Source organism: Rhinoraja longicauda, chromosome 4 (genome assembly GCF_053455715.1).
Source record: "Rhinoraja longicauda isolate Sanriku21f chromosome 4, sRhiLon1.1, whole genome shotgun sequence".
Taxonomy (NCBI): domain Eukaryota; kingdom Metazoa; phylum Chordata; class Chondrichthyes; order Rajiformes; family Arhynchobatidae; genus Rhinoraja; species Rhinoraja longicauda.
The window spans coordinates 58,819,812-58,834,574 of NC_135956.1; the positions used below are offsets into that span (position 1 = coordinate 58,819,812).

The following is a 14,763-nucleotide window of genomic DNA, read 5'->3' on the forward strand; positions in this document are numbered from 1 at the left end:
TATTGCAATTGATGCCAATCACAAATGCAGTACTAACAACTGTTTTTAGAATAATGTTTGTTGAGATGGTCAAATCATTTTAATAAGAATTTGAAATAAAATATTTCAGTAACAAATTATACTCATGATGTGCATAGATAATGGATTTCAGCAATTTAGTTTTAACGATACTTTATTTGAGGGGAATTCAAAAAGACTGCAAAATAAAAGTGGTTGTCATTGTTCAATGCAGTCTTCGTATAGATTTGTTATTTTTACTTTGATAACTACTTAAGTGAATATTTAGCTATGTTATATTATTTATTTAAGTTCCATATAACTATTTATAGCGTGTCTGAAATGATCCCAACAACCATGGGCATTTAAATATTTATGTAAAGAGCTAATGCATACTTCTTGCCTTCTTTCAAAAGCATAATAGTGCAGATGATGGAAATCAGGAACAGAACAGAAAATGTATCCAGACATTTGCAAATGCAGGCTCACGTATACCCATGCTTGTAGATAACCGGGGCACCTCATCTATTGTTCCCTTTTCTTTCTGGGTGATGTGGAACCTAGCATTCTACAGCTGGTGAGCTGGCAGCAGAACCATCCTGTCTACAGTGGAAGAATCAGGAAAGGTCCTAGTATGTCGTAATTACTACGTGCCATATCGAAAGGGCGCAATCAGCAAAATGTGCAGAAGAAAGAAGAAGTAATTGTATTTAGAAACCTCAACATGTTTCAAAGGCTCAGGTTTTTAATATCTGCCAACTTTTCCTTTTGACGTTTTGGTGATATTAGAAACACTTTGGTTATTCAGGCATTTCTTTGCTGTGTCTTTGCTGAGAGCTTCTGAATTGACTGTTTTATTTTCCTCCCAGAAGCAAGAATTTTTATTTGATGATTTTGTCCTAGTTAGAATTATTATTTACAATTGCAATATTGGGTCAATACAAACTGTAGAAGACATTTATGTTTAGACTAGCAACTGTTGGCATATTTTATTATTTTGCCTAGATATATCTTGCTGTATTATTTTGGACACTTGGGGGCTGTCATTAGATGCACAGGATGGTGTATATATATATGGACATAAGGGACATGGAGTGCCTGACACAGGGAGGGAGAGCATACAGTTCTCACCAGACCTGGACAGGTCTGGACAGACCAACGACTGGACAGACCTGAGATCTGGGACCAGACCTGGGACTGAGCAGCCAGCTACAACTTGTATGCGGAATAAAGAAAGCCTGGTATGTTCAGCTCCTTCTTTGTACAACTACTTCAATAATCAACCAATTAAATTGGAAATAACAACTGGAAGTTCTGTTCTATTGGGTCAGCATAAGATCACTCCGACTCCCTGTGTAGTATTGGCAATTGGAAAAGAAGTCACTGGAAAAGTCGGAAAGTTGCCATTACACAAACTTCACAAGGTCTTGAAGTTGGAGCCAAACAAAGTATCGCAACCCCTCACATTTCCATGAAACATTGCAGCTAAGTTATCCATCAGCAACATTTTTAGAAAAGATTTTAATGACTGATAATCTTCTATTTTTATTTAGTAAAAAGATGGCTATGCACTATGCCTGGGTGGTTTATAGAACATAGAAAAGTACAGCACAGCGATAGGCCCTATGGTCCACAATGTGCTGAACACTACCAAATAAACTAATCTCCTCTGCCTACATGTGATTCATATCCATATCCACATCCATTCCCTGCATATCCATGTACCTAGCAAAAAGTCTCTTAAAAGCCACTATCATGGACACCTCTGGTAGTGCATTCCTGACATCCACCTCCTTCTGCGTGAGAAACATACCATGCATGTTAAATTTTGCTCCTTTCTCCTTAAAATCATGCCCTCTAGTCTTTGACATTTCCACCCTGGGAAAAAGGTTCTGACAGTGCACCCTATTTATGCCTCTCATAATTTGATATACTTCTATCACGTCTCCCCACAATCTCTGGTGCCCCAATCCAAGTTTGTCCAATCTTTCCTTATAGCTAATACCCTTTAATCTAGGCAGCCTTCTGATAAGCTTCTTCTGCAGCCCCTCCAGAGTTTGTGACTTTAGAAGAATTTGCCGTTAATACTACATTTTATGATTTTGCAACAATTAAATAATTAGTTAATATCTAACGAGCAAGCTCTCTGTAACTATAAAGGTGCATGAGGTCTATTGCTCGGATGAGCTGAAGTAAGATTGTGACAACCTTCAATATGACCTGCCATCTCATAATGTAGTCTGAGCACAGCCGCTTGTAAAATGCCTTTGTTTTATTTATTTATGTTTTGAGGTTTCAGCTCGCACCTGAAAAGGGCACTTCAAGCTTGGAAAATATTTGCAGAAACGGAAAGGGAGAGCAACAAGAATTATGAATTTTATTTCACTGTCTTGAAGCCAACAGATGTGGTGATCAGTTTTTGTGCAAATCCTACCCCATAAGCAAGGAGAAAACTGGTTATCAATCATATATTTTAAGGCACAATTCACTTGTAATATCTCCTCATTTTCTATCCAGTGTATTATTTTGTTTTCTTTCCAGCAACTAATTCCTCCCCACACACACAGCTGCATCCACACTGGACCCTGCCAATGGCACGTCAAACATAAGCACTTCGTAAGCTTTGTAAAAGCATCAGCTTTTATTTAATTACCACTAGTGTGATTAATTCTCTTCTTTACTACACAGTGATTTTTAGAATTTCAAATTATTTGTCTGTCTGAATTCTGTCATTATTTTAAAGTCGACATATTACACTGATCGTTATAGTGTGTAAAGAATATTCAAGATGAGAGTTGTATCAAATCAGAAAACTTACTGGTTTTATTTTAAAGTGAATGCAAACTATGCATAAAACTGAGCTTGTTATTCACAGTGATTCTTGTAGACCAAATAATCTACAAACCTTTGTAATCAGCTAGCTTTTTGAGCAGGTTTTCTTTTGAAAACATGCCATTAAAATATTCCATGCTGGTTTTAACATTGTTAGCTTGATGTATTCATCCTAATGCAGCTGAAGCTCATTTTATTACAACATTTAAACAGGAATGTCTAGTCAACTATCTGTGAACAATCCAACTACAAATAACTGAAAGTGGCATTAAAATTGTATCAGAACCTTTTATGAGTCTGTGAGTGCATAGCGTTTAAATTACCTGGTAAATTAAAACAATAAGAAGCTTTTACAACATGCATTTTAATGTCATTGCGCCTAGTAAAATTCATTTTTGTTTTAAGAGCTTCTTTGAAGACTTGTAAACTTGTAAAAGAGTCAACTGAAACTGACCAGAATGATTACTTTACTGATAGACACAAAATGCCGGAGTAACTCAGCGGTGCATCTCTGGAGAGAGTGGTGACTTTTCGGGTCGAGACCCTTCTTCAGACTGATTAATTCACTTTGCAGGCATAATCAGGTTCTCGGTCTGAGATAGCTTGCAGGATAATCTAGTGCAAAAGATTGTAAAAACCCCTGCTTCCCTCTGGATCCATATGCACTTGAAATCCTGCAATCCATTGCCTTGGCTAAATAAAGGTTGAAGATTTGCATCGCCAACCATAAAATCCAATATACAACAACTAGCTTCACATCTTAGCCTGCACCATGTGCATGTTGGTTGACTGAGCCCAAATTCAGAAGGAAATGAGGTTCACCAAGTCACTTCTCTCTGCAATCGGTCATCAGTCTGAAGAAAGGTCTCGACCCGATACGTCACCCATTCCTTCTCTCCAGAGATGCCACCTGACCCGCTGAGTTACACCAGCATTTTGTGATACCTTCGATTTGTACCAGCATCTGCAGTTATTTTCCTACACATCTCTCTGCAAAGCACTCGTCAATCCCATCAGTTTGTTTCTAAATAAATGATTTTTTTGTCTGCTACCTTTTGAATTTGCTTTTTTTTAACATAGAAATGGTTATTCATAGTCAAATGCAATTTGATAAATAGGAGCTGTAAATGCTGCAAACAACTTTAAAAGTATAAATCGGTGCTGTGAAAGAGGAAAAGGTGGAAATGGATAAGGGGAATGTGTGAGTGATGCCAGCAGGTGGACTATTCACCCTATTTTTCTTCTAGCCCAAGGGAAAACCCAGGGGTCAAAAATTATTCCATCCATCGTTGTAACCTGAGGATATTACAAAGCACTTTACAACAAAATAAATAGTTTTTGAAGTGTAGTCATAGCTGTATTTGGAGAGGTATGCGGAGCTGTCGTCATTTACACCATATTCCAGCATTTAGAAACATAGAAACATAGAAAATAGGTGCAGGAGGAGGCCATTTGGCCCTTCGAGCCAGCACCACCATTCATTGTGATCATGGCGGCACGGTAGCGCAGCGGTAGAGTTGCTGCTTTACAGCGAATGCAGCGCCGGAGACTCAGGTTCGATCCTGACTATGGGTGCTGCACTGTAAGGAGTTTGTACGTTCTCCCCGTGACCTGCGTGGGTTTTCTCCGAGATCTTCGGTTTCCTCCCACACTCCAAAGACGTACAGGTATGTAGGTTAATTGGCTGGGTAAATGTAAAAATTGTCCCTAGTGGGTGTAGGATAGTGTTAATGTGCGGGGATCACTGGGCGGCACGGACTTGGAGGGCCGAAAAGGCCTGTTTCCGGCTGTATATATATGATATGATATGATATCATCATATCATCATATCATCATATCATATATCTACAGCCGGAAACAGGCCTTTTCGGCTCTCCAAGTCCGTGATGGCTGATCATCCACAATCAGTAACCCGTGCCTGCCTTCTCCCCATATCCCTTGATTCCACTAGACCCTAGAGCTCCATCTAATTCCCTTTTAAATTTATCCAGTGAATTGGTCTCCACTGCCTTCTGTGGCAGAGAATTCCACAAATTCACAACTCTCTGGGTGAAAAGGTTTTTTCTCACCTCAGTTTTAAAAGGCCTCCCCTTTATTCTTAGACTGTGGCCCCTGTACTGGAAAATATAAAACAAAAATCACTTAATGGAAAATTAGGAAATTATTAGGTTAAATGAACAAGCAATTGCTGCTGATTTTGCATTTGGTCACGGTGGGAGAGTGGTTCACAGGTGTAGCTGGTAGAGCTGCTGCCTCGCAACTGCAATAACCCACGTTCAATCCCAACCTCAGGCTCTGCCTTTTCTGAACTTTTCACTCTATCCCCAGACCGTATGGTTTTTCTTCCAGGTGTGCTGGGTTTTTTCCCTTCTCAAAAATGTCTGGGTTGGTCGGTTCATGGCCCACCATAAGTTATCCTTCCTGCGTAGGTGAGAGATAGAAACTGTGGGAAGTTGATGGGAATTTGGGGAAAATAAAATAGGGCTGGTATTGTCTTTGTGTAAGTGGGAAGTTGATGATTGGTGTGGACTCGATTGGACAAAGGGCCTGTTGCTGTGATGCAACTTGTCATCATTCTCAAGTACAAAGAAAGCCACAGAAAGTGATGGACATTGCCCAGTCCATCAGGTACAGACCTCCCAGTCGCAGCAGGAATTTTCAGGAAACACTACCTCAGGAAAGCAGCTGATATCATCAAAGATTCACACCAACCTGGCCATGATCTCTTCTCACTGGGAGAAGATACAGGAACCATTAGCTCCAGGTTGAAGAACCGCTTCTTTCCATCAACCATCAGGTTCTGGAATTACCCTGCACAAACCTAAGCACAACCCTACCTCTGCACCAAACAGATCAATTATTGTATATTGAATCATGTTGGTGCATCTAAAGCTGCAGCATATTAATTTCATTGTTCTCATTCATATAGCAAACTGCTGGAGTATAGCTTATGGCCAACACTCTTGACTCTTAACACTGTTTTTTCACCAATTTGGTATTTAATTTACTGAAGTTCATGCACTATCACTAAACTCTATTCAATTATAATGCTGTGGTTCATCACTGAATTTAAAAATGTTCATTGATTTTAATGCTGAAACCTTGGAGAATTAATAATGTCTGGATTCCTGATGACAATTTTTATTAAATGACAAAAAGAAACCCTCCAGCCTATCATGGATTAATAATGCTGCGTCACTAAATTATATTCGCTAAACTAAATATGCATGATAAATGAATTAAATTGGATCTAGTCACCTCAATCATGTTGGAAATTATTGATGTGGAAAGAATAGCAGTTTCTCACTCTCTTTCCTCCTCAAGTGAAATAAAAACAGAGGTAACCCAGATTAACCAAGATGTTGATCCTTCAACTAGAATGGTCATGAAAAGAATATTGTTACAGACATGTTTTAACTGTAGTTTTAACTGCATTTACAGGTTGCAAATTTGCAACAGCTCTACCATTAAAATCTCCCTCAGCAACAATCGTCTTGGGGTGCCCATCGGTTAGAAATTCAACCGTACGGGTCAAGTAAATGCTCTGGCTACAGAGACCGGGTATCCTGTCATGAGCGACTCGACTCTTCTTGTGACCCCTCAAATCCTTGACTCCTGATGTAGGATTTGTGGAGATAGATTCAGAATTAATGCTTTAGGTCAATGATATTTCATAAGAACTAAGAAAGGTTTTCTTGGTTTTCCTATCTTTTCCTAGATCTGGTAAAAAAAAACAAAGCATTAACTCAGATTCTCCCTTCACAGTTGCTGCCCGACCTGTTGAGTATTTCCAGCACTTTCGATTGATATTTCAAATTTTCAGTACCTGCTTTGGTGCCTGCCTATGGCATCCAAAAAAAAGCAGTCGGCTCGATAAACACCACACCCATCAAACCTGAACATTCATTTCGTTCATCACCTGCAAATTATCTGCAAGATGTGTTACCTTCAATATTCCCACCATCATGGCTCTAATTTCAATAGTTTGGATTTTATGGACATTTGTTCACGAGGAAAGCTGGAGGCCCAGATGGTATATCTGGGCGAGTACTAAAGTCTTGTGCTACTCAGCTTGCTCCAGTGCTCACCACAATATTCAACCTCTCCTTGGCAAAGTACGTGGTCCCTGCATGCTTCAAAAGATCCATCATTGTACCGGTGCCAAAGAATGCCTCTCCAGCATGTTTAAATGACTACCGACCGGTGGCCCTCACCTCGGTTGTCATGAAATGCTTTGAGAGGCTAGTCAAGAACGACATCTGCGTCCTCCTTCCTCGCAACATGGACCCACTACAGTTCGCATACCGTCCGAACAGGTCCACGGATGATGCGGTCTCCCAGGTTCTACACACCGCTCTCTCTCATCTGGACAGCCAGGGGGGCTATGTGAGGATGCTGTTCATTGACTTTAGTTCAGCATTCAACACAATAGTCCCCAGCAGACTGGTTGAGAAGCTGCTGAAACTGGGGCTTAGCACCCCTCTGTGTGCCTGGGTCCTGGACTTTCTCACTGCCAGGCCCCAAGTGGTCAGGATGGGGGAACACACATCTAGCTCCCTCACCCTGAACATAGGATCCCCCCAGGGCTGCGTCCTTAGCCCCCTACTGTACTCCCTGTACACACATGACTGTGGGGCCAGGTTCAGCTCAAATTCCATCATCAAGTTTGCTGATGACACTGTGGTGGTGGGCCGGATCTCCAACAACGATGAGAAGGCCTACCGGGAGGAGGTGGCTGATCTGGCACTCTGGTGTCAGGACAATAGCCTCCTCTTGAATGTCACTAAAACAAAGGAGCTGATTGTGGACTTCAGAAGGGCTAAACATCCAAGGACGTACACGCCACTGGAGATAAATGGGTCGATTGTGGATAGGGTGAGCAGTTTTAAATACTTGGGAGTCTGCATCGCAGAGGATCTGACGTGGGCAACGCACATTGCCGCACTGGTGGGTAAGGCTAAGCAGCGCCTTTACCACCTTAGACAACTGAGGAAATTCAGAGTGTCTCTGAAGATCCTTCATTGCTTCTACTCTGGGGCTGTAGAGAGCATCCTGTCCGGCAACATTACAGTCTGGTTTGGGAACAGCTCTGCCCAGGACAGGATGGCCCTGCAGAGAGTAATGCGTTCGGCAGAACGCACCATGGGAACTACACTCATCCCCCTGCAGGACCTATACATCAGGAGGTGCAGATCCAGAGCAAGTAAGATCATGAGGGACCCCTGCCACCCCAGTAACGGACTGTTCCAGATGCTACGATCAGGCAAACGCCTCCGCTGTCACGCTGTGAAAACGGAGAGGATGAGACGGAGCTTCTTCCCACAGGCCATCAGGACTGTCAACTTTTATAACCCCAGAGACTAAATTTTTGTCGACACTAATAGTAACTTATTAACTTTATTTATATGCTGTAACTGTAATTCTTTTTGTGCACAACCCGCAGGCATTGCCACTTTCATTTCACTGCACATCGTGTATGTGTATGTGACAAATAAATTTGACTTGACTTGACTTGACCTGGACTATTCTAAAAGTACTTGTTCAAATCTCAACCTTTACCATTTAGAAGGCCAAAGACTGCAATCATATAAAGATAACCATCTTCATTACCCTCCAAGGTACATACTATTCTGACTGGATATATATCCAGGACTGCCCCAGTTGTCTTCAGTTGAAGTAATGAGGCAGCTATAGAAGATAGTTCATTGGCATCTTCTAAGGGGCAATAAAGGCTAGGAAAAGTAATGGTGGTGTTGGCAGTGATGCTCATATCCCCGAAAACACATTATTTAAGTTTAATGAAAACTGTTTAAAGCAGGAAGAGCAGACATGCAATCTGCAAAAGTGGTGACAATAAAAAAAATACAGGATGACAATAAAAACCTTGAATCAGGACTGACATGCCCAGTGTAAGAGGTGGAAGGAATACACCACATCACAGACTATCCAGTCTGCCTACCTCCTGTTCCACTGCAGACAGAGACTGCAAGTCTCACAATGACCTCATCAGCCACTTCAGAACTGGAATGGAAACAAATTATTTTCAACCCCCGTAAGAAGAAAATATATTTTCTTTTATGGTAATGCAACAAACGCAGAATTGTCTTAAGAAGAATTTTAAACAATAGCAAGGCATTACATCTACTTCAGGTGCCATTATATTAAAGCCGTTTGGACCAATGTGGTTAGTTTACCTTGGCAGCATATTCAGCACAGATGTGGACTGAATGGCCTGTTCCTGTGTCATGCTGGTCTATGTTTTACATTCAATGCGAAGTGATTTCAAATGTACTTTGTTGAGCAGAAAGTGTTAATTGCAACACAACTCAATCATTCCATTCCTATTCCATTCCTGAGCACATTAGACAAGAGATATGATTCCACCGACAAGAAATAATCTCACACCACAGGGATCTCATTGTGATTAAAAACTGCTGGAGCCTTCTGTTGGAACTTTATGGACATTGGTTGCTGCTCGTCATTTATGCTTGCACAATTCTACAATTCAACTGCCTTGTGTAAAACCTGACACATTTTATAATATTGAATAATCAGACGTTTATGCACTACATAGAAATCTCATTCAGTGCCTTAACAATACTCACGATGTGTTAACCAAAAATAATTCATGTGAGAAGCCAGTAACTTAGATGTAATGTGCACATTGTTTCCCCTGTGGGGGAAGAGACAAATCAGTGTGAGTAATGGGAGTGGGGTTGTCAAACGGAACATTGATGACTTCAGTAGAACTTTTTCCAAAGACTTCGAACTGCTGATTATCATCCTACATGATTTTTATTAAGACACAAATATCTGATTTAAATACAACTGGAAGGATGATGTCAGATTAAGAATTGGATAATGAGTCAATAATTTAAGCTGATCTCTAGAATTTCACTGTACATGACTTCCTCTGTGCTAAATGAGGGCAGGTTAAATTAATATATTGATTAGAGATTTATTGCCATAAATACAAAACATTGTTGAAGAGAGCTAAGATCAATAACAACTTAACACCCCCCCCTCACAGAACTGACTATATCTTAATAACACCAGGAAACCAGGCGGCACGGTAGCGCAGCGGTAGAGTTGCTGCTTTACAGCGAATGCAGCGCCGGAGACTCAGGTTCGATCCTGACTACGGGTGCTGCACTGTAAGGAGTTTGTACGTTCTCCCCGTGACCTGCGTGGGTTTTCTCCGAGATCTTCGGTTTCCTCCCACACTCCAAAGACGTACAGGTATGTAGGTTAATTGGCTGGGTAAAATGTAAAAATTGTCCCTAGTGGGTGTAGGATAGTGTTAATGTGCGGGGATCGCTGGGCGGCACGGACTTGGAGGGCCGAAAAGGCCTGTTTCCGGCTGTATATATATGATATGATATGATATGAAATCATTGTGTAAGAAAATTAATTTTACATTTTCTGTTAGATACATATTTGGATATTTTGTAAAATACATGTAGAGCAAATTTTTATTTGGCTCTCATTAACACAAGTTAATATAAATTCATATTTGATAAGATTGTTTCAGATTACATTAAAAAAAAATATGATTGTTATGTAACAAATGTTCACATCATTATTTATTTAAATACCTATTTATTTATCTAGAGTGAAGGACAAGGCAGGTGGGAATATGGAACACTGGACGATGAAAGAATTTGAGGCTCTGGTCAATGGGTCAGGTAAAGGCAACCGTGATCCATTGTATTCCTGGAGGGGTATCGGGGATTGAGAAGCATGCTTACGAAGAAAATAAGGGAGAAAAAAAAAAGGAGATATGAGATAACACTAAGGACAATCCAAAGAGATTTTATATGTTTACTAGGATGGGTCCAAACCTCTCCTGCGGGCCCGACAACCCTCCGACCAAATCTCTCCTGTGGGCCCGGCAACCCTCCCCCAACTGACGACACTCACCCACTGCATCCCCCCTCAATCCCCCTAAAAGTCCCCCGGGGGCGGGCGAGGGGGGAGAGGGAGCCACTCACCCCGGCCCCGGGCGGCCATCACATTGGCCAGCAGCAGGAGAGCTATCCTAACCCCCCCCCCATTGGCCGCCACTCCCGCCCCCCCCTCCGAACGGCAACCATCTCCCAACTGGGCACACACGGATCTGGCGGCAATCTTACGTAGATCAACGGGCCCCAACTGCACAGGTGTGGACCCGTTGGATTCCCTTTGTGACGTTGAACACAGAGGTATTACTGCGCAAGTGTGCAGGGTAAGTGGAAAAGGAATTTATTAAAGTTTAAAAAGCGATTTTTAAAGTTTAAAAAGTGAATAACGTTTAAAATATAACAACCATTTGAACCGCAGGCCAATGGTGAGTAAGGTGGGCCTAAAATTGTTGTACTATCGTGTACGGTTTTGGCTGTATTTCGGGTACGCACAAACAAATATACAAATATACAAGATGAGAGTTTTAGTAATATATAGATTAAGGAGAAAATGGTGCAATGGAGAGAATAGGGCCCCTCAGAAACCAAAGTGGTCATCTATGTGTGGAGCTGCAGAAGAAGGGCTTGGTACTCAATTAATATTTCTCCTCTGTTTTTACCATTTTTACTGTGGAGAAACAGATGAAGATTAGGGAACGGGACTGTTAATGGAGATGTCTAGAGGACAGACTGTATTACAGTCCAGGAGATATTGGATGTCCTAAGACATATGAAGGTAGACCCGGTGTCAGAAGGGTCTTGACCCAAAATGTCACGTATTCCTTCTATCCAAAGTTGCTGCCTGTCCCGCTGAGTTACTCTGGCATTTTGTGTCTATCTTTGAAGGTAGATAAATCAGTTGAGCAAGTGAGCAAAGGAATGGCTAATGGAGTTTAATTCAGCTAAGTGTGAGATGTGTACTTTGGGAAGTCAAACCTAAGGAGGAGTATCCTAATGGACGTTTGGGCCCTAGAGAGTGTTGTAGAGCAGAGGGATCTGGGAGTACAGGTCCATAGTTTTCTGAAAGTGTTGTTAAAGGCAAATAGGGCAGTGAACAAAGACTTTTGGCACATTGGCCTTCATCACTCAAGGAATTGAGTACAGAAGTTGGGATGTTGTGCTGCAGATGCACAAGACGTTGGTGAGGCCGCGCTTGGAGTATTGTTTTGAGTTTTGTCACCCTGCTGTAGGAAGGATGTTGTTAAGCTGGAAAGAGTGCAAAGACGATTTACGAAGAATGTTGCCAAGACTTGAATTATAGGAAAGGTTTGGGCAGGCTAGGATTTTATTCCTTGGCGAGCAGGAGGTTGAGGGGTGATCTCATAGAGGTGTATAAAATCATGATGAGAATAGATAGGGCAAATGCACAGAGTCTTTTGTTTAGGGTAGGGAATCAAGAATTAAAGGGCATAGGATTAAAGTAAGGGGGAAAAGATTCAATAGGAACATGAGGGGCAACTTTCTCACACAGAGGGTGGTGGGTATATGGAATGAGCTGCTAGAGGAGGTGGTTGAGGCAGGTACAATAACAACATTAAAATAAAAGACATTTGGATGGGTACATGGATAGGAATGTTTGGAGCGATATGGGCCAAATATGTTAAGAATATACATTGAATCAATTTTGTAACAATACAAAGTTGCGAGATTAAATGATTATTTTAAAATAACTACTCATAATGTAAGTGGGAGAAGTGTTTAGCATTTATTTTGCAATCAGACTGCTTTTATTCTGTGAAAAAAAAATCACCAAAACAATCCACTAGCTGTTCACAAGACGAACATTCAGTACAACTTATTCACATGCAGAGCTTGGCCTAAAGCTCATACAACATACACTGAATGAGACTGACAAAAACCTCACGATGATCGTGAAGTTAGCTTGTACTTACCATTCTGCAGCTGAAACAGCCCGGCGGAGAGGAGGAGGAGGTAACGTCCTAACTGTGCCATGGATGGACATGTGAAAAGAAACAAATACTCGTTCCAAACAGACAGCAATACATATAATGGAGAACTTCTGATCTCCCCATCTCACTATGACGTACTTGTTTGCAGCCTTCTTCAATCTGATTGGTTACAGAATACACTGAGATCTCACACTTTGTCAAACACCACAGTCTTTTACTGGTTGTCAGTCAAGAGAAATTATTGGCGTTCATTTAATTGAGACTACAAGCAAATGTTTTGCAACTTCACCCATCCTGATTACTTTTGCAGATAAAGTTGTCTGCATTAATTAAACACTTTCTATGTAAATGTGGTGCAAAGTTCTGTGGCAAGACAGAGGAAGTGAATGGTCTGGGGGTGGGCTGTGTAGGGTGGAAGGATAATAGAAGCAACAGCGTAGATCACGAGAAGCGAGCAGTGTTTCATTGATGGCGGAAGACATAAATCATAAGCAACGCATTGGAAAGGGAGTCAAGAGAAAGAACCACAGCTTTATTAATGGTGGGGGAAAGAGAGTAAGAACGGATAAAGGGGGAATAAAGAGGTAATTTAAACTGGGCAAAAACCAAGTAGATGCTGGAAATCTAAAACTGAAAAACTTGAAATACTCAGCAATTCTGGCAGTGTCTGCAGATAGTTTTTCATCAGAACTGCAGCAGAGGTGATTAATTTGCAGGCAGATGAGATTAACTAGGTATCATGTTCGGTACACAAATTGTGGGCTGTAGGGCTTATTCCCATGCTGCACTGTTCTACAGATAGAGAACTTTTGATGAAAAAACACCCTTTGAGTTGAATCATTAACTCTGCTTCTCTCTTCACAGATGCTGTCTGACAAACTTAACGCATTTTTGTTTTATTTCAACTGGATTAAAATAGGAGGAATTCTGCCTTGTTGAATAGCTGGTGAGGAATGGCACTTGGCAATAGGATAGGGATGCAAGAAGAGGTTCACCTAGAATTAAGGTAGGAAAAGCATTCAGTCTTGAACAGGGAGAGGAAGAGCGAGGGAAGAATTCCAGGTTATAACAAAAAGTGAAAATGTTGGAAAGTCGAGGAACATAAAGGGTGGTGGATGTATGGAACCAGCTGTCAGAGCAGGGAGCTGAGGCAGGGACTATCCCAACATTCAAGAAGCAATTAGACAGGTACATGGACCAAATGCGGGCAGGTGGAACTAGTGTTGCTGGGACATGTTGGCTGATGTGGGCAAGTTGGGCCGAAGGACCAGTTTCCACACTGCGTCATTCTATGACTATAACATGCATGGACAGAGATTCAGGGATTCAAAGCTAACATCCAGGAACAATGTTTCATTTCCAATGCATATGACAATTAAACAGCCTTGACCTTTACTTCTTGACACTTGATTTTTCACTTAAATGTTTCTTTCTCCTGACCTGCGGAGTGTTTCCAGCATTTAATGTTTTTACTTCCACATTGGTGGGGGTTTTTTCAGTCTGCATGAACCTATTGCTTGCAACTTAGTCTGACCAGGGGAATAATCAGAGAGCAGATTGAAGAGGGCAGACGTCTGAAAAAATAAGAAGTGGAAGCATAAAGATGATGGTGCAGGGAGAAATATTTTGAGCAGGACCCCATTTTCCATGAAGTTCAGTTTAGTTCAGTTTAGAGATACAGCATGGAAACAGGCCCTTCGGCCCACCGAGTCCACGCCGACCAGCGATCCCCGCACATTAACACTACCCTACACACACCAGGGACAATTTACACTTATACCAAGCCAATTAACCTACAAATCCGTACGTCTTTGAAGTGTGGGAGGAAACCGAAGATCTCGGGGAAAACCCACGGGGTCACAGGGAGAACATACAAACTCCGTACAGACGCCACCTGGATCTCCGACGCTGCAAGCACTGTAAGGCAGCAACTCTACCACTGCGCCACATGTGGAGGTGGATGTAATGTTCGCAGAAGTGCTAAGTATGTGAGAATGGTGGAACATATGATGGTTGGGAAAAAGTTCTTATTGAAGTAGTCTGTTGGCAGGTGAGTAATAGGAATATGATGAATTAAGCTGTCC

The 14,763-nt window shown here is 41.5% G+C and overlaps 1 protein-coding gene across 3 annotated transcripts in view; it reads right to left on the reverse strand.

The window, feature by feature from the left end:
- The window catches only part of cd226 (CD226 molecule), a 122,972-nt gene extending 110,185 nt beyond the window's left edge, over positions 1-12,787 (reverse strand). For all 3 annotated transcript variants that reach the window (XM_078397807.1, XM_078397806.1, XM_078397805.1), the window contains exon 1: positions 12,662-12,787. In XM_078397807.1, coding sequence (XP_078253933.1) covers positions 12,662-12,722 — 61 coding nt within the window. In that variant the 5' untranslated portion in view covers positions 12,723-12,787. The remainder of the gene's footprint in view (positions 1-12,661) is intronic.
- Between the last annotated feature and the right edge of the window lie 1,976 nt (positions 12,788-14,763).